The 26,659-nt window shown below is 42.5% G+C and overlaps 1 protein-coding gene across 2 annotated transcripts in view; it reads right to left on the bottom strand.

The window, feature by feature from the left end:
• Nucleotides 1–26,659, bottom strand: part of radil (Ras association and DIL domains) — a 34,680-nt gene that overhangs the window by 6,155 nt on the left and 1,866 nt on the right. The window contains exons 2-18 of one of the 2 annotated variants that reach the window (XM_050044963.1): nt 25,191–25,290; nt 24,576–24,690; nt 22,948–23,452; nt 18,400–18,515; nt 18,101–18,283; nt 17,324–18,020; nt 15,698–15,828; nt 13,833–13,870; nt 13,524–13,675; nt 13,186–13,298; nt 12,723–12,839; nt 10,298–10,421; nt 6,614–6,786; nt 4,915–5,065; nt 3,374–3,600; nt 2,499–2,835; nt 393–445 (exon numbers count right to left, since the gene is read on the bottom strand). In XM_050044963.1, the coding sequence (XP_049900920.1) occupies nt 393–445; nt 2,499–2,835; nt 3,374–3,600; nt 4,915–5,065; nt 6,614–6,786; nt 10,298–10,421; nt 12,723–12,839; nt 13,186–13,298; nt 13,524–13,675; nt 13,833–13,870; nt 15,698–15,828; nt 17,324–18,020; nt 18,101–18,283; nt 18,400–18,515; nt 22,948–23,452; nt 24,576–24,659 (3,201 nt within the window). In that variant the 5' untranslated portion in view covers nt 24,660–24,690; nt 25,191–25,290. Of the gene's footprint in view, nt 1–392; nt 533–2,498; nt 2,836–3,373; nt 3,601–4,914; nt 5,066–6,613; nt 6,787–10,297; nt 10,422–12,722; nt 12,840–13,185; nt 13,299–13,523; nt 13,676–13,832; nt 13,871–15,697; nt 15,829–17,323; nt 18,021–18,100; nt 18,284–18,399; nt 18,516–22,947; nt 23,453–24,575; nt 24,691–25,190; nt 25,291–26,659 lie in introns of both variants that reach the window. The other variant, XM_050044962.1, reaches the window with a different exon arrangement.

A 26,659-nucleotide genomic window follows, 5' to 3' on the forward strand; every position in this document is an offset into this window, starting at 1 on the left:
CTGCTTACAAATAATAAGTAGGTGGGGTTGAAGTAAAGTGTTAATAGGGTATTCTGCAGTTTCCAGTGGGCTCAACAAACCATATGCATGTTTAATATGTTGTATTTAGGTGCATGGTATTTGTGCATCCACATGAGAGGACACTCATAAATTGCAAAAATAATTCCCAGAATATTGTCCCATCAGCATCTATCAATATTAAGGGATCTAGTAAATTATGATTTTGTCAATATGGAGTTCTAAAATCTGTCCTCAATACAGCTTAAATATGTTTGTGTTGTTAACATATTCTACTGGTAAAAGTAGTAAACCACAAAGAAGAAGACACACTGCTGAAACCCCGACTGACAGGTAGGAATGTAAAATCTGTTTTTAAACGTCCGTCTACTCACCAGGCCGTCTATAAGTCCCATGCCCAGTCCGTAGGGTCCCTTGTCCAGTTCCACTACAAACACCACACACAAGTCATCAGGAAGGGGAGGGGCGCCAGGGGAGGATACAGGGAAAGGAAACTCACACCCACTAATACACCCTGCAGAGGACACGGACACCCAAATGCACAAAAACACACACACACACAGGGTCTCGCTATGGGGTTGGACAAACAGAGGAGGTCTTGCTGTGCAGAAGACAAACACACAGATACTGAGACCATGCTACGGAGCTAATCTGACACACAAACATGTGCTTCTGACGAGAGCCTGCAGATGTCACACTCACTACACTGTAAGGACCGCACGAGAGACACACTGCTGTCATGTGAGGCACAGAGCTGGCCAACGAGCTCCAGCATTTCTACTACAGAACTGCACAAAGAAAAAGTGCACAGTTAAAGCAGCATTCATCCATTTCTGGCCACTGGGGGACAGAGGAACCCCAAAACAGTATGATCATCTTATTAATGTTTAACATATTAGCTAACAATTGCTCTCTTAAACGTCACAGCAACAATATCTCCAACTGAAATTGGTCTTACAGGACATGGTGATGAATTTAAGTCTAATATTAGCTCTAGTTTTGGCTCTTGCACATTTTTCACCAGCTAGTAATTTGCTTTCCTGCCATTAGGTGCTCGGCAGGTAGCGTGCAGTGCGTTTAGCAGACGTTTTTGCAGAAAACTGCTTGCTGCAGCTGGAAACTGATAAGAGCGCTGAGACTGGTGATCATTCTTTGTTTGGTTCAAGGCGACAAGTGACCTCTTATAGTCACTTAATCCAGAAATATAATAATTGAGATGAATGCAGTTTTAAGTAAATTTAGAATGGCACAAATTCTGTGCAGGTGTTGTTAACATATGTCCTGTTGTCTTTCAGATTTACTGAGTGAGGACACACAAGAGAGTAGGGCTGGGTATTGTTTGAAAAATGATGATACCAGCACCAATACCAGTACCCTTAAACTGATACTACTGCATTTGATACCTTTTTTTCTTCTTCATTTGACAGTCATCATGTAAATCGAAGCATTTAGTTCACAGATTTAACTATTTTTGAACATTTTGGTGACATCTCGACATGCTAAATGGGCAACTCCATCAAATAAACTGCACTCGCCTTCGACACACCACAGACTGTATGAGTTGTTGTAGCTGCTGTGGTAGTAGGTAGTGCACCAATCACACATCCCAAGAAGAATGTTTGTGGTGATTGGTTGCACATAAACAATTCAAATAGTCATTTTTGTCTAGCTTTGGGTAAAAAAGGATCAAGTGCAGCTATCATTTGAATGGAGAAGTTTCAATTGTACTTAGTTATGGGTAATTTCAGTCAATTATGGTATCGAGTACCAATACCCAGCCCTACAAGAGAGAGAGAGACTGAGCCAGCCAATATCCAGTGTAAAGTGTCTTCTAGTAGAGTGTTAATATTTGCCACATCTTGTGCAGTGTGTTTTCTGTATTTATGTACTGATAATATTGTGTAGGGATGCACCGATATCAACAAAACACCATTCAAACTAAATTTAAATCAGTTATTAAATGGATGGAGTGTTTGTCATGATGTGACAAATGAACATTAAATACAGTTTAATTAATGTTTTTCCGCTACGAGTCAAATTCATTCAGTCACAGCTCAGTTTTTACAGTAAACTCTGACCTAATGTGACCCTAAATACAAAATCTTCCAATGACTTCCCTGCAGTGTGATACACAGATTTTAAATTTGGGAAAAATATAGCATTGGTACCATACTGACAGAGCCCCCGAGCTCAGGTGTTTTGAATCAGAGAAGGTTGGATCGGTGAATCCCAAATATTGTGTATAATGAATGAACTGCAAGGTTAACAATTTAAACTGCAGATTTGGGGCGGACAAAATAACAGAAACACCCAAATTTAATTATGTGACTTAGTATAATAACCCTACGGATAAAATACGATTTGGGTGAAGCTGTCGATGTGTCAGGCCACACAGATTGTAGTGTTTCTGTAATGGGTTCCATTATACTGCTCATGTGTTCCTGTTATTTTGTCCACCTCCTGTATGTTGTTCAGCCTACCCTCTAGCCCGTTGGTGATGAGTCCATTGGCCTTTTTACACTCTGCCACAGTTCTGCTGGTGCAGCCGTTAGTCTGGGTGTTGGGGCCTATGATCTGCCCTCCCCCTCCTCCTCCTCCTCCTTCTGGGTACAGCGGGGTGTTGGGAGGGGTTAAGAGGCAGGACGGGTCTGGATTTGCTGTGCGAGTGTGGTGGATGATGCCGTTCCTTCTGAGGCTGTGTGTGTGCGATTGGCCTGGGGGTCTTTCCCGTCCTCTCTCCTCTCCTGTCTCTGCCGTCACCTCGTCCCCAGGAACCCCAGAGCGGGGACTGCTGTGGGCTGGAGGCAGCAACTCCCTCTGTGTCGGGATGGGAGAGAAAGACGTGAGAAGACAGGATGAGGTCTAAAACGAGGGTGCAACGATTAGAAAATGGTCAGAAAATAAATATTCCTGTTGTCATTCTCTTATTCAAAGCTACCTTGCTGCAGTACACAGAAAGCTTTGCTCCTACATAATATTCAAGTTAAAATAAATTAAGAGATTATAATTATTTAATGGACAAAATTAACTATTTAACATATTTGTGAATGTATATGTGCTCCTGTGTGTGTGCGTATATGTGTACATATGAGGGTGCAGTAACACTAGGGATTATGGTCTAGTCAGCCGTTCCCACTAATTAGACAGCCTAAAGACTAATCAGATTAACCATGATTTAACCATGTCTAGGTTTCTGTGAGTGAGTATGTGTATGTGTGTGCGGCTTGGCTGGAGTAGAGGGTTTTTGTCTTTCATTTATGGGATTATGAGGAACTCCTCAACAACCACAGCTGCCGAGGCACATGGCCTGGATTACTGCTAGGTGTGGGTATCTGACAGTGTGCAGTATGCTGACCTGAACGTCAGGCCAGTCAGCTGTGTTGGTGCCGTTGGAGTGCGTGTGTACACCAGGGGCGCTGGTGTGTGTTTGCGTCTTGGTGCGCAGCCCCCACAGGTAGTGGCGGATGTAGAGCAGCTGTCTGTAGATGCTGTCTTCAACGCACTCGCTGTCCAAGTCCACTCTGAAGCCGGCACTGGGCAGCACTATGGGAGGATGGTTCTCAAAGCTCTCCAGGAGGTCCACTAAACACACACACAAACCAATGGTAACTCACCTACACACACATGCATTGTTACAGGCCTGATCCAGGGTTGCTTGCAGCTTTCACACCCAACATTCCTTCTAATAATTCCTTTATTTCAAGCTAACTAGAGCTGCTAGCTGCTTGTTGTATTTACATGCACACTAGTATTCTCGTCATGATCAGGTTTTGGAGTATCACAGTTAGGTGTTCTCACATGTACACATCATATCCTGGTCTCAGTGATCTAGATAAGCTCTTATCCCTGTTTTTTTAGAAACATGACTATGCTAGCTGGAGTTAGAAACCAGGATACTGTGATATTTAAACACCTCATTCAGGGGTCTGATCACTCTCCGTCTTGCCTTATATCGGACAGAACTGTCAACTCGTTACGATCAGTTTCTATCTTCAGTCTGACACTGCGTCCACTCTTACTGATTTGTGTTGGGAAGGGGGATTCAGTTCTCCCTAACCAATCAGTAGAGACCAACGTGTCTGCCTGAATCTCATTGTAAGTGCTGTTCAAAAACTGTTTAGTCTAAAACGTGCATGATGACTAACCAAGCTCATAAATTAATAAATTAATAATAACTACATCTGCGGGTAAAGGCATATAATAGAAGATAAATCTTGAATTTGATGAATCAATTTCAGATAATTTGAATGAAGAACGATTTGAATCTGTTGAATCGATTATTTGAATCCAGTCCTATACGTAGCCCGTGCAGACATGTCTCTTAACCCTAGATCTGTTTTGCGTTTCCGCTGCAGACTGTACTCTTCATGTATGCGGGTTTGTTGTTTCTCACTGCTCCATCCAGCTCTGGCTGCATCTCCTCCTCACAGACAATGCACAGGAATGTCTGCAGCTGACTGATCATCCACAGAATGGGGTGGCTCACTGACATTTTCAGAACAAAAAAAGAACAGGCTGTAGTGTTTAAAAATAGCGGGTCTGTGCACTGAGTCCTAGTCGAGCAAGAATCATCTGGTGACCAATCCACGGACTGCTGTGTTTCTAGCTCCACTTTTTGGTATTAAAACATTTCTGTTGGTGACATTCACAATTTTTGACAATGCAGATGCAAAAATAATTATGTAAAATATTCTAATGTATAACAAACTGAACTGAACTGAACTGGACTGCTTGGTGGAAATGAGGCTTAAGAGACACAGGCCAGTATTCATTGTGCCTACAGACTAAACTTTCCCTCCTATAGCATTAAGGCTTTATGTTGCCATCATTTTGTCAGTTACACTTGCCTCGAAAATAAACTTGCACTCACTTACATTCACAAATTCACACATGTACCTGTTCTGTAAATGTACGCCTCGTCCTCGCTGCTGGGTTGCCATGTTGGGACGGGGCCTATCTCTGCTGTGAGCTGGTACTGGGTGAGAATCCTGTGCAGCTGGACAGGTTTCAGAGCCGGGTGCTCACTGGACAAAGCTCGCCAACTCAACTGGACACAGAGACGAAGAAAGAAGAAATTCATCAGAAGTCCTGGGAGGTCCTTTTTTCAGCACAGCCAAGCAATCACAGTGCGGGCAGTCGCAAGTTGATCCTGGCTAAACCTTTTCAAAGACATCATAAATCAATAGATGGTCAGAGTGACTTGCTTCATGAACCGTTCTATCGGATGTATTTAAAACAATCAAGAAAATTGATTACAGCCCATCAGAGCTTTCCTGTTTTTAGAAGATTACAGGATTAAGGCCCTGTCTGCATGTGTACAGATATTTTTTAAAAACAGATATTTTCCTCTTTGTTTTGGCCTCTCATCCAAACACAGAGTTTTAGGGCACCAAGACTGAGATTTCTTAAAACGCCTTCTGAGGTGCAGATTTTTCAGAAGTTAGAATGTCTGTGTGGACATGTAAAACGGAGCTTCTCAACCTCAGCGTCTGGAGTTTGAAGTTCACCAGAATTGACAGTTTTGGATCAGGCCCCAAAACATTTGCATGTCCAGAGCATCACTCGTATGTTTGAGTGAGCTCCTTCATCCTTATATCAAACAGGAATCATCAGTGATGAGATCTCCAGGAGGTGTTTTGAAAAATGTTGGCAGTAGTCTTTACTATCTTTGTGACGAGGGGAGACTGCTGAAGACAGCTAACTTGGTTGTTTTTGCGTTCTACTGTGGACGAAGATATTTATCTGTTTTCAAAATGATCTGTATACATGTAGACTGGACCTAAGAGTCTTACAGCAGTACTTTGTACCTGATAGCTTCCATTCTTTAGGTTGATGCTAAACTTAGGGTGCTCCCACACCTGCCCTGTTTGGTTTGGTTCAATGGAACTCAAGTTCATTCGCCCCTTAAGTGTGGTTCGTTTGGGCAGGTGTGAACACAGCAATCGCACTTGGGTGCACACCAAAACAACCGGACCGAGACACTCTTGAAGAGGTGGTCTCTGTCCAGTTACAAACAAACTCTGGTGCGGTTTGTTTGTGGTGAGAACGTGTGCTGACCTCGATCCGAACCAACTGCAGTCACATCACATATTGTTTGGGTGAAACAAGCACAAGCACGCTACAGTCCCGGAGGATTCGGCACATCCAATGCATCAGAACATTGTTTTCTAGTTGGAGCCGCGCCTCGTTTTCAAACTGTATGGTTTGACTAAAATGAACAATGACAGCAATATAGTCCACGATGAGCAGCGCTAAAATCAACCTGCGTAGTTGTCCCTCCATTGTGACATTAGAAAGTGTCACATTTATCTTGCAAGTGTACTCTTCTTCAACGTTTTGTTTACTTCCTGGATTTTTCCCGCATGGAAATTCTGACCAATCAAGAGCAGCTTTCTCACACAAGGCATTTTATCTGGTCCACTTGTAAATGCTACCATGAGAACACGAACCAACTCTAGGCAATTATGCAACTTTGTGACAAAATTAGTACCTGATTCAGACCAAAGCAAGACAACTCTAGGTCTGAAAGCACTTAAAACATTAAGTTTTTCCTGATCATTTCATAAAATTGTGGGTGAAATTGTGTGTGTAGTACCTGTGTGAGCTGTTGTGGGGCCGTGGCCAGTATGGACACAGTGCTGTTGAGTTTGGTGAAGAACTTTTCAGCCAGATGTCCCAGACCAGACCTGCTCGCCCACTCCATGACCATTCGCAAACACGCCTGAATCTGCAACACCTTCGAGCGCTGGAACCAACCCCGAGATGGACCTGTGCACACACACGCACACACACTGATGTGAGTGGATAGTATAACATTAAAGACACTGCAGTAGATTTCTATTGGGCGTGTGCATGTCTGAGAGAAAGACAGACTACAAGAGAGACCGTGTGAGTTTGTCTGCATGTGTTGTACAGCAATACAGACATTAATTTTTAAGCACATTGATACTGAAGTCAATGAAACAATCCTCCTCGCATAATACAAATCGACTGCTGCAGCGGGGCTCAGCTGACAGCAAACCAGCACACAGCCGGCGTTCTTCACTCTGTGTAATCCTTTCTCTCTCCGTATCACAGAACTGAAAGGACGTTTTGAGTCAAGTGAAGCATGTGGTAAGTTGAAATCTGGCATTTGTCAAGATGGTGTCCCATAGTTCGTCAATCTGGCGTTCCATTACCTCACTGCAGCTATAATTCCTATTTAAGCTTTCCGAAATACCCCCCAATGTGAGCTCAGGCCTCCGCTGGGTTTTGGTACAAACAATGACAAACAACTGGACTAATGCCAATGATACCTGAGTGTCTGTGCAGATGCAAAGCAATATCTTTTTCTTTATTTGGTTGTATAATCAGGGAGTATGTGCAAAAAAAAGTAGCAAGTTAGCAAGCAGACACACAAAACACAATTAGTAAAAACACACTTTCCACATACAGTAAATACAAACTGCAACGAACAATGAGCCCCATGGTAACATTTCAATTATACACCCAAGCCAACACAACACTCTCCCCAGTCAGCCTCCGTACCTACACAATAACAATCATTTTCATCATCAATTAATCAGCCAATTATTTTCTCAATGAATCGATTAATCAGTCAAAAAACAGTGAAAAATGTCTGTTCACTTTCCGAGATGCCACCAACAGTGACATCTTCAAATTGCTTGCTTAGTTTGACCAACAGTCAAAAAATCCAAAGATATTCAGCACCACAAAAGTCAAAGCAGCAAACCCTCTCATTTTAGAAGCCAAAACAAGAAATTATTCAGTATTTTTGCTTAGAAAATGTCTTAAACGATGAATCAGCTAGTCGTTGCACCTTTGACTTCATGTAAGTCACAGACGAAGGACAAAACATGGCAGTGGAGGTCAGGGGAAAATGTAAATAGACCAAGTATTGCTAAAAGGCTAAAGATCTGTCTGCATGTACATCCTTAGAAAAAGAAAATCCTTTTCTACTAAGGAAAAACAAGAACTATATAAATAAGTATGGGATCCTTTCATTTATTATCTTGATAATACAGGCTCAAGTATACTGAGTCAGCTGAGTGAGAATTTTGGAGGTGATCAATAGGCTCCTCTGCTGGGTGTAGGATGAAGTTTTATATACCTCGCTTTATGCTGACTGTATAATGGGATGAAGTCTGACAATGGTGATTACTAGCTGCAGGAGAAACATTTTTATTTTTTTAATTACTGTTTTTCTATTTATTTAATTATTTTCATTTTTTTCAAAATCTAAGAGAGAAAATGCAAAAAAAAAAAGAAGAAGTGAAGGTGAGGCAGATATATAGAAAATGTAAACACAAATACTGAAGCGTCAAACTAATCCTGACAGAACTTGTTTCTTAAAATCGATTACTTTAATAATTTTTATGACACTTGTTTTCATTTAACCAAAGAAGCTTTCAAATATTAACATGTTGTTTAAATATAAGCAGCAGTACAATAACTCCTAAATAAAACAGTCTAAAACTGGCAACATATTTTCTAAACTTGATATGGCAGTATAACAGTATGTACGATAGCTGTAAAATTAAATATTGATATTGTGTTAAGAATACACATATGATAATACTGAGTCATTAAGCAAGCGTTTCCTCTTAAATAAATTCCATTTCTTTGCTTTGTTGCCCTCCCTCATCACTAGCTGGTTGCCTTTTCGCTGTCCAGTAGGTGTAACTGGTCTTTTTGTATGATTTTGTAAAGTTACATTTACAGACTCTCTCTTCCTCCAGTTGCATTTGTAGTGTATTCAATTTTCAAAAACAGAGAAAAAACAAACAAACAACAAACTTAAAGATGACCTTGACTGACAGCATTATTTTTTTTTATTTATTTTTTTTTTGTTCAAATTCTCTATAAAAATCACAATAATATCAATCTGATATCGTGCCAGGCCTATAACATAAGAGTTTGCTTTATTCTGTCCAGGATTTTCAAAACATAGTGTCAGGTGTGTGTGTAGCCAAAATCAACAGTCCCATTTCACAGAAGACAGTGAGGTAAGAGTGAGCTGTCTGGTCACAAATTAAGTACACAAGATTACGAATTTGATCAATCAATGCCAGTTTACAGACACATTTTAATCATCACCACAGAATTTCTCTCTCTACAAGTTAGACATGACAGGAAGCAGAAGCAGGTGGCACACACACAACTCTTCAAATATTCTGCCATATGTTTTGGGTGCACACAGGAACACATATGCACACACTCCCCACTGTAATAGGCTTATGTCTAGGCATACAGTAATCTATGTGTGAGGCCCTGCAAACGGACGAGACATCACTTTACCTCTTCCCAAATGTGTCATAATGCTTCAGCTGGTTTACAAACACACGCTCTCCTTTAAACAATGAAAAGTTGCCGTACGCTCTCAAACAAACAGTCTGAAATGCGTCACAACACAGTCATACAAGCCTGTAACAAAGCAGAGCGTCTGCACCATATTACATCTCTTCCCCGAGTTGCCATAACATCAGGCTAACAGAGTGAGTGTTGCAGAGCGCCCAGTGCAAACGTCAGCGTTACCTGCCACAAACTCACTTCACTGTTACCATGGACACCACCAGTGGAGAAATATCAATGAGCAACAAAAAAGGGGAGCGAGGCAGAGGAAGAGAAAGCCAGACAGACGGGGAGAGAGGGAGGTGGAGACGAGGAGGGGGGACAGGGCAGCCTCTGCATGAATATAAAGGTATTTCTCCTTCTGCCTTTGCCAGACATGTGATCTCTGCTGTCTCCACCAGCTAATGAAGACATATGGCGAGAGCGTGAGTGTGTATATGTCAAGCTAATGATACAGCAGGAGGGTGTGGAGAGGTTGGAAGTAATAGGTGGTCGGACACGTGGATATAGCCGGCGGTAAATGACTATTTTCTGTATTTAGACAAGGTAATGGGCTATTAGCAAGGTCATCACAACAACTGAGTGGCCTTCCAGCCTTTTACCCTTCACTCTGACCTTTCCCCCTCCTCTCCTCTATCTCCTCTCTCTTGCCTCCATCCAATCCCACCTCTACTGTTCTTTGTTTCACCCCCTGATGGCCAGATGGAAGGAAGGGAGGCAAGGAGGAGGAGGAGGAGAGGGGGGGGCAGAATGCAGATAGGAGAAGGGCACTGAGGACAAATCTGGGTTAGTCTCTGTCAAAATGCTGACAAGGACACAAGGACACACACTCTCTCACACACACTAACAACTGTACAAATCCCAGGGGAGGTCGAACGGAGTGTGTGTGTGTGTGTGTGTGTGTGTGTGTGTGTGCTTTTTGCCCTACCTTTGTCCATTAGCTGGTTAAACAGCGACACATTGGAGAAGAAGAAGAGGTAGGCGAACATCTGAGCCTGAATCTCCGGGTGGACCTGGTAGCCTTGCAACAGCTCCTGGGCGTTCTGAAACACCTGCACAGACGTATGCAAACACACAGATGAGCACAGGAATACCGTTGATGTCTACTAAATATTTTGAATATCATTGTTTATCTGTTCTGTATCAGCAGTTTCAGACTTTTTCTAGTGCCATGTGTATCATTTTATACACAATAACCCAACATTCAGTCTGATATATTCAGTATCTCAGGAAACTCTACAGACTCCACTTGGATTTAAAATCAAGCTCTGGGGGTTTGACAAGTGTCCCAACAAATACTATTACGAAACAAAACAAAAGCGGAGAAGGAAGCCAGTGCTCAGCTGTCTCGACCTTGACCTTGTCAGCTCATATGAGACAACATTTCTTGCTGCGTGAAGCAAAACAGAGACAGGTGTCAACAGTCCACTCTGATCTGTGGATCAGTGTGTCTCATTGAATAGGAGAAAACTTCCCCTTCAGGTGCATCAACGAGTTTGACAGCTGGGATATTTTATGCACATGCTGCTGATTAATTTCAGTCAAACCCAGTTTAGGAACATAAGATCTGTCATGTTATATTTTCTATATTATTATTTATCAAACTTTTAAAATTAAATTACCTTCTGTCACATAAAGTTTTTGTCATTTTATTATCTTTCACTTTTCTGCAGATGAAAGATTGGCAGGTTTTAGGGCAAAATTTTTATTGTGTCAAATGGTTATGCCAAAATATTAAGTTCTCAGACTGATCTCAGAATTAAAGAAAACAAGCAAATTAAATTCTTGAGATTCATGTACGAAATAAGAGTAATTTTAGAAAGCTGAAAAATGGAGCGTAGCGTTAGTTCAGGCAGGACACGATGTCAAGCTCAGCTCACATCCCAGCTACATCAGCTGATCTCAAACAGCCCAATTAACTGATGGAGGAGCTGATTGATGGAATGGAGTCAGCTGATAGATCACGATTCCTTTCTATGCAACTATTGGCGAATCTCATTCAGGGCGCCCTATTTAAACTGCTCTGGCCTGCCTACTGTTGCTGCTTCCTCTGCGAGCTGCTTTGCAACCCACCTTTACCCCAGCTCCTCCTTTTCATGTTGTGACTGACTCATCAATGTCATTTCTGTTTGTCATTGATGCTGCTCTGTTCTGTTCCTGGGGGTCTTTGCTGCTGCTCTCTCTGCCTTAGGTTTTCCATGTAGGCACATGGAAGGGCAGGGAGGTTTGCTCTCTCCGCCTTAGGCCTTCCACTTAGGCGCAAGGAAGAGGCATTCTGCATAGGCCCTAGGAAAGGCAGAGAGGCCCCAGAACAGAGCCATACTGCCAAATATAATACTGCTAATGGAAATAAAGTTTTCTTTGACTAAAGTTGTCCTGACTGAATTGTGGGCTTTTTCTTCTTAATATTTCTGATTTATCTTGGAAAAAAATCCGCAAAATTTCTATGTCCCTAATTCTCTTCCAAGCCTCTATAATTAGATGAGGCGTTTGCTTTCACTACTTCATATTCATCAACTATATTGACAATTTTGTTGTTACATTAAACTCCCCCTTCACATGGATGTTTGACCTTCAGTGTGCAGAGTTTCTGACCTCCAGAGGTGTTACAGTACATTTGTCTTTTATGTTGGGTCCCCGTTTTGTTTGACTTGCGTACATGTGCGTGCATTCCTATTCCCCTGATCTAAAGGTGCCAAGATGTACAGATATGCGCCAGCAAAGGCAATGAACAAGAGGAGCTGTGAAACATGGATTAAAAACAATACAGGATTTCAAATTATTTAAAGAATCAGCTTTGCAAATATTTCACGAGGAAAGAAATGTATTTATCACATTTGTTTGACCTCAAGACAAACACAATATGTTTTAGTAAGAAACACTGAATGTATGTAGAACCTCTGTTTTTATCAAGAAAAGACCACAACCACAATATCAGTTTAAGACATTTATATTAGAGCATGAATTTCTGACATCACAACTAGTTTGAAGGCACATCATGGTTCAGTATCCAGCTTACACATGTGATGTGGAAACTTCACACACCAAGAACTGGCTTTTCAGTTAAATTGGAGACATCTTGTGTGGAGAAGTTACATTTTTGAAATGAACAATATTTGTATACTCGTAGATGTTGCATTTTTTTAATGAGGGAGGAGGAATAGACGCAATTCTAAGAATATTTAAACAGTTAAATTTTTTTACCTTTTTGTGGGTAAACCATGTAAGGCTTAAAAAATGTCAGGTGGGGCTCTTTATTATTCATTTCTGGCACTATAAGACAATTAATAAACAGTTAAATTTTCATGATCCTGACCACTTTAACTGTATCGTGATACAATACGTGTGCTTACCTGCAAGACCCTGCGCACAGGTTCAGGAAACCCTACACCTCCTTTCCAGCAGGGCTCAGAGCTGTCGACTGGGAATGGATTACAGTCCAACAAACCTGGTAACACTACATAAAGAGCCTGGACACACACACACACACACGCACACACACACACACACACACACACACACACACACACACACACACACACACACACACACAGACATGTGTTATGATGGCGGTGATCAAAGATTGCAAAATAACCTCTACCTTATTCATATTCTAACCTCATCTAGTCATTGTGTGTGTGTGTGTGTGTGTGTGTGTGTGTGTGTGTGTGTGTGTGTGTGAGATGACTTCAGGTGTTCTGTGTGATTGACTGTCTGTTATTATTCATCTAGCCCGTTAAAAAAAAAAAAAAAAAACATGATAAAAGATATCTTGCTCATTAAGAAGATGGCAGCGTTGCCGGGGTGACAGATTACCTTGGTGATATAGTAGACACATTGCTGGAAAGTGTACATGATCACTTCTTCCAAGATAGTCATTGCCTCCTCATTGGCTGATATGGTCGCCGATAGCAACGACTCCTTTGACCCTAGACAGAGATGACAGAGATAGAAACACACTTAAGAGATATATATATGCTGAGAGGGAGGGAGAGATGCAGCTGTATTAGTGTCTACTGTATGTCAGTGTGAGTAATGACTCTTCAGCCAAGTTGTTTCCACACTCATCCTTCAGATGCTTTGTGTGTGTGTGTGTGTGTGTGTGTGTGTGTGTGTGTGTGTGTGTGTGTGTGTGTGTGTGTGTGCGTGTGTACCTTGCAGTGTCTCTATGCTGTGTGTGTACGCTGGCGCTCGTTGCTGTATGAAGTAGAGGATCTCGATGGAGTTGGACATCCAGAAGAAGATGGTTTGCAGGTCTGGGATTAAGTCTGAGATACTAAGGAGAGACAGGGAAGCCGGGTCCTGGCTACATACACAAGCACACACAAACACACACACAATGAGTAGAGTGTTAAGCACAGTTTGGTAGACATACTAACATACTGAACACACTGACATGGTACATGTCACAAAAATGGTACATGAGCACACATGCTCTCTTTCAGTTGGAAAGCGATACTCACTGCTGAGCTTGCTTCTGAGCCAGCTCCTTTGTCTTCTCCTGCAACACACACACACACACACACACACACACACACACACACACACACACACACACACACACACACACAGCAATTAAGTGCTCATTAAACTTTTAGGATGTGCGTAGGAGACCCACACTTAATGACGCTATCACTAACCTGCAGAAAGAAATTCCACTATCATATTTACAGAACCTACACACTCACACTGACACATGATAATTTGTGCCCCACTGGACTGAATCGAGGCTTACTCTGTTTACAAGATGACCCCCACCTCCTCCCCTTTTTTTTGGTAACACCCATTTCTATATGAAACATATAACCCTTTGTATGAAACACAGTAGGCTGCACCATATTCAGGGTTTCCCGCAGTGTTTTATAGCAGAGGCAGACCACCTCATCTGAAACCACCTCCGTTATATCAAAGGGTTATACATTCTTATAAAGATACAACACAAAAGACAAGAGATGCCACTGCACAGAGCAAATTCCATACATCTTAAGAGTGTGGCTCTTGTTTAGGCCATCATCTCCTGACTTAACTGATGCATCAGGATCTGGGCTTCTTATGACCTCCACTAAATTTCCTGGAGAAGATCCTGATATGTACGATCTTTTAAATGTATCTTTTATGACATTCAAATAATAATACAGTTCAATTTAAAAAAAAACATGACAAGCTAAAGCCAATGACCTTTCTGATTCCATGATATCAATCAACAGAGAATCAGCATCGACCACTAGATTCAACATTCTGCTTATTTCTACAGTTTAAGATACACTTGTCAAAAGTTAGTAGGGCTCAAATCTCAATACAGAAATATAAAAAACTGTGCAGTATCTAAGTTGGCGGCGAAAGATTGGTGAGACTCTTCATTAGATTCAATATTTTTTTCAAAGGTATACTAATCAGGGTTTTCCTTAAAAAAAAACGTGTAGTGATACAGAAATAATCCTGCTCAATCATCACTTCTAACTCACGTAAGTGTGTGGTGAAGTATTTTTCTGTGGAGACTCTGCCCTCTGTCTGTAATTTCTAATTTCCTGTAATTTCCAGTAGAGACAGAGCGCAACAGGACCGTATAAAATGACCAGGTGTAACATCGTAAGCAGCTTGCATCCAAGAGGAAGCAATAAAACTCCTGGACACAGCGCATAGAAAAGCATATATAGCAAGGCAAAACGGCAAACGGACAGAGTGAATCTATGGTTAGCTTTCACTGTCACTGTCAGGCACTGACGGAGAGTATGAATAGCCACATGGAGGTTTTTTTGGACAGGTAGGTGCAAGCGGTTAGCTTAGTTAGCTTGCTAAATAGCAGTTTTTCCATTACAACAAATGTAACGTTCCTACAATAGTAGCCTACAACAGTGCACGTACGAACCCGAACCGAAAACACAAAATACAATAAAAAGATGCTCAGCTCTGCTCAGTAAGTCGTCATCCCTGAAGCCTTGCCTTTTGTTAAATGGAAACATGAAATACTGGTGTATCAAATATTTTTATTTATCATTCATTTGAGAATCTGGAGCCGACAAATATTTCGCTTTTTTTGCTTGATTAAATCATTTTGTGGACAACTTTTTATGGTGGAAGTAGTTGCTATGGAGACAATTCATAGTGTAGACAGAACGGATTATTGTGTGTGCATGTGTAACACAGTACAAACATGATATGCAACCCTGTTTGACCATTAACCCGACCTGACATGGCTGACCAGTTTCTTTCCACATGAGGTCATCTTAAGCAGAGACCAAAGTGTCACAGAGACAGACAGGGAGACACAGGGACACAGTTAGACAGACAGACAGACAGGCACACAGAGAGACAGGCAGACACTGACCCATGCGATGGTCTGGATTCGTCTGACAATCTTGAGCAGCAGTTTTCCAAAGCTCCCAGGTGGGAAGGTTGAGGCAGAGTGTTGTATGCACAGACACAGCAGGTAGGCAGGCGTCAGTTTGTGGTCGTCTCCTGAGAGGGAGTTTAAAGGGTCATTTCATTATGAAACAATATATTTTCTCATTTACCTCTAGTGGTGTCTATATTATCACGTAGGTCACAGAAGAAAAAAGAATTAACTTGAACTACTTTCAGGCTCAGAAACAGACCGTATGAAAACAGCTGACAGTGAGGTGTGTGGATTATCAGGAGTAAGACGGGTACTGATTCTGGAGAGGGAAGTTGCTTTTTACGGACACTTCCTCCTATAAATGAGCTGCGACTGCAGAAAACCAAGAGTGTAAATACTGGATAAAATAGGTCAGTGTCTCTCAGGAAAGACACAGTGTTTAACGGTGTTTGTTTCAATACTCTGATACCAACAGTATTGAACTGTAACTGTGTATGTGTTATTGACATTCTAGCCTCTCTGTTGTTGTTCTGCATCTAATCTTCCCAGATGAATTTAAATGTAACAACAACAAAAAAGAACTTTCCAATGCTTTGAGCACCATTAATTAAATACCATTCACCTCCACTATACTGGGGTGAATGCTGAATGAAAGATTTGTCAAAACCTGGACAACTTAAATAAAACTAACTGTACAAGCAGAAACCACACAAAGGGTGAGACAGATTTGTTTGTCATTTTGGTGAAATATTTGTGTTACAAAATATCCCATGATGTAAAAAATTGCTCGGTATACATGAAACTGACAGCATAGGCCATGTTTACACCTGATAATAACATGCGTCCTGAGTGATCAGATCACAAGTGGACAGCTCTAAGAACAGGTGTGAATGTGCAGAATGCATCCTAAAGGCGTCTTGAGATCCAGTCAGACCACATTCGTAGGTGGTCTGGACCGCATATGGGCACATTCTTTGAGCATGGTGTACGCTAATTTGTCTTGGGCCACAATGAACAACCACTTACTCAGGTGACGTCTTTGCTCATCTGACGTTCCACCGGATAAGAAAACTTTCTGCTGTCCGGAGAAGCTGTCCTCCTAGTGAACCTGCAGTTCAGCGTCTGCCCAGTTAGAAAGAGCTGATACAGCAGCAGCTGTTACTGTAAACAGCCCCAACTAATTTACACCGACACTAAAACAGCTCGATTCTGTCATTAAACCAATTAATAACCATTGATAACGTTAGCCAATTGATGCCGAATGACAACAGTTAGCCGCTTTTGGGTTGTACAATTCAATAAGATTTAACTTATTTTAGATAGTAAAGGTTGTAGGTGTGCATATAGCCCGACAAACCTCCCGCCACTGTAGCACAACAACACATTTGGTCTTTGCAAATGGAAATGATTCACATGTTTATTTGCATATAGAACAGAGAAGTGAGATCCGATCACTAGCAGTCACTCAAGACGCATGTAAAGATGTACTCTGATGCCAAGTGTGAGCAGACAGTCTTAGAGCTGTCCACCTGTGATCAGGTCACCCAAGACGCATGTTAATACCAGGTGTAAACAGGCCCTTATATTCTCTATCATATTGTAAATTAGAGCACAGACCTCCAGGTTCTATGAGAGACACAATCCTGTTCAATAGCTGGTCTTCATGAGCCTGGTCAAACTCCAGCTGTAGCCTTCTTTTCTGACCTCCTCCTCTTCCTCCTCCTCCTCCTCCTCCTCCTCCTCCTTCCCCTCCTGACACACTAAGGGGTGCTCCTGTCGCTGTCCCCCCACAGCGGGGTTTTACCAGGTGAGGTTTGAAGCTGCGTCTGATTGCAGGAACACTCAACGCCTGTACCGCTCTGTCCTTCAGCACAGAACCACACATCTTACAGGTCTGAGTGCCGCCCTCTCCCTCCTCCACCCCTGCATCGTAAAGCTGCCCCAGGGACCTAAGGCGTGCCAAGGTCTGAGCAGGCAAAGGCTTAGCGCCCGCGGGGTCCTTGTACAAGAAGATGTAATGCGCTCCGAAGGAGAGGAGGTCACCGTGTCGCAGCGTGGTGGAGCGCTCGCAGCGGGAAAAGTTCACCAGAACTGTGGCGTGGAGCACAGGCTCAACAGCAACACAGGACCGCTGGCTCTCCGCCGGCTCCTCTCCCTTGTTATTGTTGGCATGACGACGGGGTGCGGGGACTCTGCGCAGGCGGCAGTGGAGAGGCAGGATGTCAGGAGAGAAGAGGCAGATGTTGGGGCGAGCTGACGGAGTCTCCTGACCGACTGTGTGCTGCTCTCTGTTCAGCAGGTACACTAAGCAGTCCTTAAAACACAATAAACATCACATGATCAGATATACTGAGCGTCTCTGACACAACATGTGAACTTTTTCCTTGTACTAACCTGCCGGTTGTATCCCTGTAGCAGCAGGAGGTGCGGGGACTGGTAAAGCGAGTGCCTCACCCCTCCTCCTCCCTGACTCCCCTCCTCTTTCCTCCGGCCACTGGAGGCCACCTCACGTTCTCTACCCCTTAAGGGCCCTGGCAGGGTGGAGTAATAACGCTTGGGCTCATCTCCGACGCCCAGCTGCAGACACAAGCACAGACAAACACAGATGCATTCAGGATTTCAGGCAGGTCGGCAACAGTTCCATAAATAATAACAATCAATTATCCTGACTGAGCTTCAGTGTGAGGCCCCACCTGGTTGAGGCTGGTCTCACTGAGGCTGCGGCAGAAGGATGAGTTGCTGGACCGGGGCAGGGTCAGAGTCCCTTTCGCCCTGTTCCTCTGGAGCTTACGAGCCTGAGCATTAATATCTACAAGGAGGCAGATAGGAGGAGTGAGAGAGAGAAACAAGGAGGGAAAGGGCAAGAGGGAGAACAGATGGAGAATAATAAAAAGGAGAACAAGGAGGAGGCAGAGCAGGAAGACAGAGAGGTTGAGTATGTAGAAGGAAAGGAGAGTAAAGAGTGGAAAATAAGACAGTGTACTTGTGCATTGTTAGTATGTATGTTTGACTCATGAGTGAAGTCTGGGTACAGTACACTGCATAGGTGCATAACAGTCATGTGTGAGCTGAGTGGAAACTAAGTAAAACAAACCAGTCAGATGGAGTAAATGGTGCTGGATGGAGCAGCACATGTAGCTGACGACACTGAACCTGATGAAAGGTGAGCTGAGCAGCTCCCCATGACTTGAATTTGAGGAATCTGAGGCCATGCGATGGCTCTGCACACACACATTCACACCGGTTGAATCACTGGCAATGGGGGTGGCGCTGGTGACAACGCAGGTAGAGGTGGTCTCCATGGCAATGACTGACAGCCACCCTACCTGAGGCCAGTCCCCACCTTTAGAGCTGGACTGTACCGCTCGACCACACCGCAGGGGGGAGCTCCTGTGTTTGCCCAGCCCAGACCGACCCATTAGAGCCGCCAGGAATTGGGAGGTTTTGGGCCCTACAGCAGGGTGGGAGGGGTTAGGGAGGCGGGGAGGAGGCTGAGAAAACACCCCCTCACCGAGACACCAAGCACAGAACAACCCCCATATACACAAACACCATCCGCACACAACAAGACACGCATGCACTGTGAAGCAAAACAGAGTCTGTGGTGCTTCTAGTGAGTCGCATCAGCAGTTAGTAAGGAGAGATACAGTTAAAGGTATGAGGTACTGGATTTTCCCCTCTAGCATATCACTGTCAAATTAGTAAGACTGCATATTTTCGTTATAAACTGTAGCGCCTGTAGTCTGCGTAGTGCTTTAATTTGGGTTTTTTGTCTTGTATAATAAATGAAGCCAGCAGAATTGTGAATGTAGGTTGTATCACTGAAGGTTGACAATACAGTTCATTTGGCTGTGATGTAATTGATGAAAATCCTACCGTACCTTTAAAGTGTTATCTCATCGTAGTTAAAAAGTGTGTGTAACAATACACATAATTCACACATGTGCATGCTCGCTCACACATATACCAGGGGAGAAAAAAAAAAGACAAGTAAAGGACAGAGAAGAGAGGGAGACTCCGGGGTGTGTGAGTTTTCTAAACACTATAACACAAAAGAGAAAAGGTTAGTGTGGAGATGAAAATATGTGTATTAATACGTATTACCCCAGAAAGCATTCTTTGCTTATTGCTTTATTTCAGACACGTTGTGCAATCGTAACTGAAATGCTTTTAAAAGGAGAAGGCTGGTAGTAATCTTTAATTTTCTTATTGTAAACAAATCCAAATCAATGAAAAGACCTAAACCAACAACAAATTGGTCCTATGAACAAGAACTGTCTGTGTTGCCAAAGCCTGATATGGTGGCTTATTTCTCTGTGCCAGTAGCCTCATTGATGTTTTTAAAAGACATCAGTGAGCCACGCTGCTGCACTGAGTAACATGTTTCTTTATTACAATGACCACTGCAGTTTATTTTGAGTCAATTCACCACACACTGTCCTGCTGTAAACACTCACTAGCACACAAAACATGTATTAATCCATGATGGAAAATATTCACCACCAAAAGCTCTACTCAATTGTTTTTTGGGTAATATTTGCTAAAAACTACAGTAACCAGCTGTTGTAGGAAATTACAACTCGTAACGTTGCTCCCCAACGATAAAACACAAAACGAGGGACCCGCTGCATGCAGGAAAGTGAGCACCTTTAAAGGTCCAGTGTGCAGCATTTATGCTGTGTTCACACTACGAGCGACACAGCAACAAGCTACAATTCATTTTCAATGGATGCCAGTAAATGGACCTGCACTTGTATAGCACCTTACTAGTCATCTGACCACTCAAAGCGCTTTTTACATTACGAGTCACATTCACCCATTCACAAACACATTCATAGATTCAAGGTGACGCCTGCTATTCACTGTTTAACACACTCACACACCGATGGAACAGCCATCGGGAGCAATTTGGGGTTCAGTATCTTGCTCAGTTATACTTCAACATGTAGACTGGAAGAGCTGGGGATTGAGTCGCTGATCCTCCGATCAGTGAACGACCCACTCTACCTCTGAGAGACATGAAGGTACAAACTGACACCCAACATGTGTCTCTGCAGACAGGTATAACCTGCTACAAATCAAAGCTGAGCTGGCCTCAACTTTTTCAGCGCTCCAATGACAAAGTGAAGCATCAACCAATCATATGTTTTTGTTTCTAGCTGTGGTATTGTTTTACTCAGCTTAGCTAGCTGAAACTTTACTTGCTGAATGTGCATTGCAGCGCCCAAGAGGATGCAATGAGGTGGCGAAACACTGATAAAAAACATAGATTTTTTTTGACCAAATATAAACGTTAGATGATGTTCAATTGAGTTGCTCTTCGGCAAATAGCAGCCCCACACAATCCTGCCACTACATAACTACGTTAACATGCGTTTGAGCATCACTTCAACAGCGACTTGGTGATAATATAGTGGCCAAAGTAAAAGCTTGAATGGCCCTATCTAGAGCCAGTGTTTGGTAGATATTAAATATAAACAGCTCATTCTGAGGTAACGAAAAGACAATGATTCTTAGTTTAAGATGATTATAAACTAATGAAAACATAGTTATGGGAATCACCAGAGAATCCACAAGATGATATTATCACGATATTTAAGTCATGAGACAATATTATTGCGATTTTAAACATACTGCGATATGTATTGCAATAAAATATGTTGCAATATATAGAAAATTATGACCTTTTTTCAACTGCAAATAATGTCATCAGAGGAAAACTTATATCATTTTTTTTCAGCAGCAAAATGTATCTTGTGAACTGAAAAAGCAATTCATTATATTATTCTAGAAGGCTAGCTAAAGTTTAATTTGGATTTGTAATATTAATAATTCATATAATATAAAATAGACAGTTGGCGCTGTGTGATGATACAATGTTGCCACACAAAAATACTGTGATACTACCCTGTATCAATTTTTTCCCCTGGCCCTAAGAGTTATGAATATTATATGCCATTTTTGCCAATAGATGCCCCTAAATCCTACACACTGGACCTTTAATATGCCACATATGTGCACAAAAACAGGCACTCAACAGCCTTTTTTTAAAACAAAACTTCATTATTTGTGAAACAGACAGCGCAGAAAAGTCAAACAGCCTTGAAATGGTCTGACAGGTTTTGGTCTTTTCATGGGAATTAATGGCCACAAGAAAAACATAAAATAACACCAACCTTATCCTTTTTCATGGCTTTTACTATATTAATCAATATTGTCTTGTGTCCTGTATGACACGTGTACAACAACTGCACTGTTCAACATTAAAACAAGATTGTTGACTGACTCTCTGGCTGCCGCACAAGTTGACATAGCAACCAGTAAACCCTGGCATGCTTCATGAGAAATGTTAGTGTGGCTGCAAAGTGCAATGTGTGACTGTGAGGCTGAAAATACTTGCTCTTAACTCTCTGAACACTGTTGTCTAGGTGTTGATAAATGTCTTCAACGTAACGGGTGAGCGTGTGCATGTGTGTGTGTAAATGGCAAACTTTTCATCCATCAGTAAACCAATCTATGTAAAGGTCACATGGTGGTTCCAACAGACCCACACATTCACACGGGCACAGATTCATATTACTGCATTGCAGATGTAAAGTCGTAAACAGCAGTTATACGAGTTTATGCAAATTATTTACAAATTATCTACTGAGCTCTGACTGCAGAGTTCGTGAATCTCTCCTGGAAACTGTACTATCACCTGCGTGTGCACAGTTCAGGTGTGACTCAGTCCAGCTTAGTGCTGGTACTTGATATGCATCTGTATTAGAAATGTGTCATTCATAAAAACACTCGAGTGCCCACACCCATCCACACCTCCCACCGCAAAGGATTCAGCTTTCACTCAATCAATCGACCAGCTGTCTGTGCATTTCCACTGTGTGTGTGCAGGTGTGTGTGCTTTTCTTTAAGTGCTCATTTACACATGCAAGTGTGTGTGTGTTTCCAAAAACCCAAATGAAACCCTTATCACCCAGGAACAATATCCTCTCTTCAGGATAATAAGTGTGACGAAAGCTCTTATTCTGCATCTACACACACACACACACACACACACACACACACACACACACACACACACACACACACTGCAGAAGAGGTAACGAGCTGTGCTTTTCTGCTGAGTTTGACATGTCAAGAAAGGAAGGGAATTAGACCAGCTGCTGTGTGTGTGTTTGTGTGTGTCTCTGTGTGTACCTGTCTATCTACATGTGTGTGTTTGTCACTGTGTGTGTCCTCACCAGCAGTGATGGTGTCCTTATCCTTGGCGTTGAATTCCTCCACCTCTGCTCTCCTGCGCAGCTCAAACCGGCGAGCGTGTCCCTCTCTGGGTTTCCACAGCTCTTGAAGCAACAGCGGCTTTTCATTGTCCCCAAGCGCACGCAGGCACTCGGTTCGCCATCCCCCTCCTCCTATCCCGCCACTCCCCTCCAAACGCCCGATCACATCGCATAGGACGTAAGAATGGGCAGCGTTCTTGTTGAGAGAGTAACGCTCGAGTGCCTCTTTGACCAGCTCCTGCGCACTGGAGCGCGGTGTGGCCAGGACGCTCTTGTAGTTGGCACCGGCACAAATTTCATCTCCAAAGATCTTCAGCACCCCGGGGGCTGAGCTCTGCGTGGAGAGTTCAGCTGGATCGTCCGCCGGCCGCTCTGGGGGTTCAGTAGTTGAGCGCCGGTCCCCACGAGTGTTTGTTCCAGTTTCTACCGGGACACGGTCTCTGTAACTCAGAGTGCGGTACAGGACCTGGTGAACAGACAAACAATACTGAATGCACTGTATGAACCAAATGTCATGATAATACATCAAATAGCTGCTGAGACATTTCACTCAAAACCACAGTTGTGAAACTCATCGCGACACTAGAGAAAACATAAGAGGATCACAGAAGTCAGTATGCTTCATCCTCTGGAGATCATAAATGTCTTTACAAAATGTTGAGCCACTCCATCCAGTCAATATTGTGATATATATTAGTAACATTGCCATCTTTAAGAGTCATGCTCCGAGCTAGTGGCTAAAAATTGATCGTCAAGGAGTCTCTCCAGAGACACTATTATTGAACAGACAATTTTAGATAATCAGTTCCTCCAGGATGTTGCGATATTGCGATTGCAAATTAATGCAAATTTTGCCAATCACCATGAAGTCTGGGCAACTTTGCAATTTAGTCCAGTCATTGCAACTTTACCACAAATTTTACTTTTTAAAACAGGTAAAATCTCATTTAATTTAATTTCAGAGCTGTGTTCAGCATTCCTTACCCCCTGTCTTTATAATGAGACGACTGTTGCACCTGTGCCAGAGTCACACACACAGTGACAGGGCTAACTGTCACACCATCACATAGAATCTAATTCTGTGGGAAACACTGAGTGCTCATGGTAATGAGCTCCGAATCCAAAGCAGCATCACAACTTTTGCAATTTTCATTTGCTCCTGCAATTTCATTGCAAAGGCCTAAAAAAATTGCAACATGCATAGTGATGTTTCAGAAAAGCTGCTGTGACATCACGCATCTCTGGACAAAACAATCACAAAAAAGCCTGTGAAATCCTAGTGGGGGGGACTGGACATTTCAAAACCTCAGTAAGTAAAACTGAAAATATCTACGTGTCTGGATACCAGTAGAGACAAGTGAGAAACCTGTTTTTGCTTTGATTTGTAATTTGGGTAACCTTAACCTTTGAGGTAAAGGTATTGTTAGAAATAGTGCAGAGTCAAGCACTTCACTAAAACTGTACTGATGTTTGCCAGAGTGTCTTTGTTTTCATCATTTATTTTGACCTTTATTTAACTTAGGTGGTCTCTTGAGATTGAATGACCAAAACGGCAGTGTGTACGTTTGACTGTGTGTGTTTGTGTGTACCTGTGTGAAGGTCCTGCTCTGGCGTTTCAGGCGGCTCTTGGACGGCAGGGACATACTGGCCCCAGAGGAAGAACCGTAGAACATGATGCTGCTGTTGGCTTCACAAACTCCACAACTGGTGAGCGAGGAAATACATTTTAAATGTTTTATTTGAATTCATCGTAAAGGATTCACATATTCACACACACACACACACACACACACACACNCTGTGTGAAGGTCCTGCTCTGGCGTTTCAGGCGGCTCTTGGACGGCAGGGACATACTGGCCCCAGAGGAAGAACCGTAGAACATGATGCTGCTGTTGGCTTCACAAACTGGTGAGCGAGGAAATACATTTTAAATGTTTTATTTGAATCCATCGTAAAGGATTCACATATTCACACACACACACACACACACACACACACACACACACACACACACACTCAAAGGCAAGAAGTCCATGCGTAAAAGGACTCAAGGGCACATCTTACACTTACTTGTGAAACATTGTAGATCTGGAAGGTAAAGAAAATCTCCCCTAAATCTATTATGCAAAATGCATTCACCATAAACAGACAATGATTAAAAACAAAAATGTGTGTGTGTGTGTGTGCGCGCATCTGGTGAGTACCTTGATGCTGTTACGTGTTGTCGCTCTGACGTGCAGCAGCACCAGGTAAAGGTTTACAGTTGAGGGTCAGATGCTTTTCATGTCACTGTCACCTTTCACACTGGAGGAGCAAAGAATAAAGACGATGTTTATTTCAGTTTATAGCCACACTGAGGAGCTCATGCTGACGAGTGGATCACTGAGGTTAACTTGGTTTCCAGATCCTCTGAGATTCAGATATCACTGTGGCTTTTAGCTTTTTAATGATTTCTTGACATAACTAATCTGTTTTCTCACCAGAGTCAAAACTGCAAATCAACATCACATAATTGTAAGTCAAAGATATTTTTAACTGAGTTCTGGGCGTGGACAATGTAAGGCGGATGGCGGATTTTTGTATAGAAACCATTATTGATAAAAAATTGAGCATAGCATTAGTTCAGGTAGGACACGACATCAAGCTCAGCTCACATCCCAGCTACTTCAGTTGATCTCAAACAGCCAATCAACTGATGGAGCAGCTGATTGATAAAAGGGAGTCAGCTGATAGATCACATGATCCTGAATCCTTTCTATGCAACCAACTGGCGAATCTCATTCAGGGCGCCCTATTTAAACTGCTCTGGCCTGCCTACTGTTGCTGCTTCCTCTGCGAGGTGCTTCCAGCTCCTCCTTTTCATGTTGTGTCTGACTTATCAATGTCATTTCTGTTTGTCATTGATGCTGCTCTGTTCTGTTCCTGGGAGTCTTTGCTGCTGCTCTCCTGCCTTAGGCTTTCCATGTAGGCGCATGGAAGGGCAGGGAGGTTTGCTCTCTCTGCCTCAGGCTTTCCTCATTTGCACATGGAAGGGCAGAGAGGTGTACTCTCTCTGCCTTATGGCTTTCCACGTAGGCATGTGGAAGAGGTTTTCTGGGTATGCCCGAGGAAAGGCAGAGAGGCCCCAGGACAGAGCCATACCGCCAAATATAATACTGCAAATGGAAGTTTTCTTTGACCAAAGTGTTCCTGACTGAATCATATATTCAAACACTAGCCTTTGACTTTAGACTTTGAGTTCACTGGGCACATTTAACGAGTTTCTCATCTTATCTTAGGACACACCACTAAATCTTTAAATCAAAATGTCTTTTGATTTTTATCAACAATGGGAATATATAACCCTCAAGTCCAGTGTTTAATATACCACATAACAGGATTCAATCTACGATCTAAAGATCTACTAATGTGATGACACTGTAAATGTGTGAGAACTGCTGTCTATTGTTTGGGTTTTATCTAAATGTATGTATGTTATAAACTGTCTGCAATGTGATAAGTTGATGTCTTGTCTTGCTTGCACATTTTATGTGGACCTGCGGATGCTGAGTAAAGAATAAAGACTCATTTTAAAATTCTTTGGAAAATGTAAAGCTTCTTTGCGCTTTCTGAATGAACAAATCTTGTTTTTCAACAAAAAAACTATTTTCTTTACTGATATTCAATCTATTAT

This window comes from Epinephelus moara, chromosome 5 (genome assembly GCF_006386435.1).
Source record: "Epinephelus moara isolate mb chromosome 5, YSFRI_EMoa_1.0, whole genome shotgun sequence".
Classification (NCBI taxonomy): Eukaryota; Metazoa; Chordata; class Actinopteri; order Perciformes; family Serranidae; genus Epinephelus; species Epinephelus moara.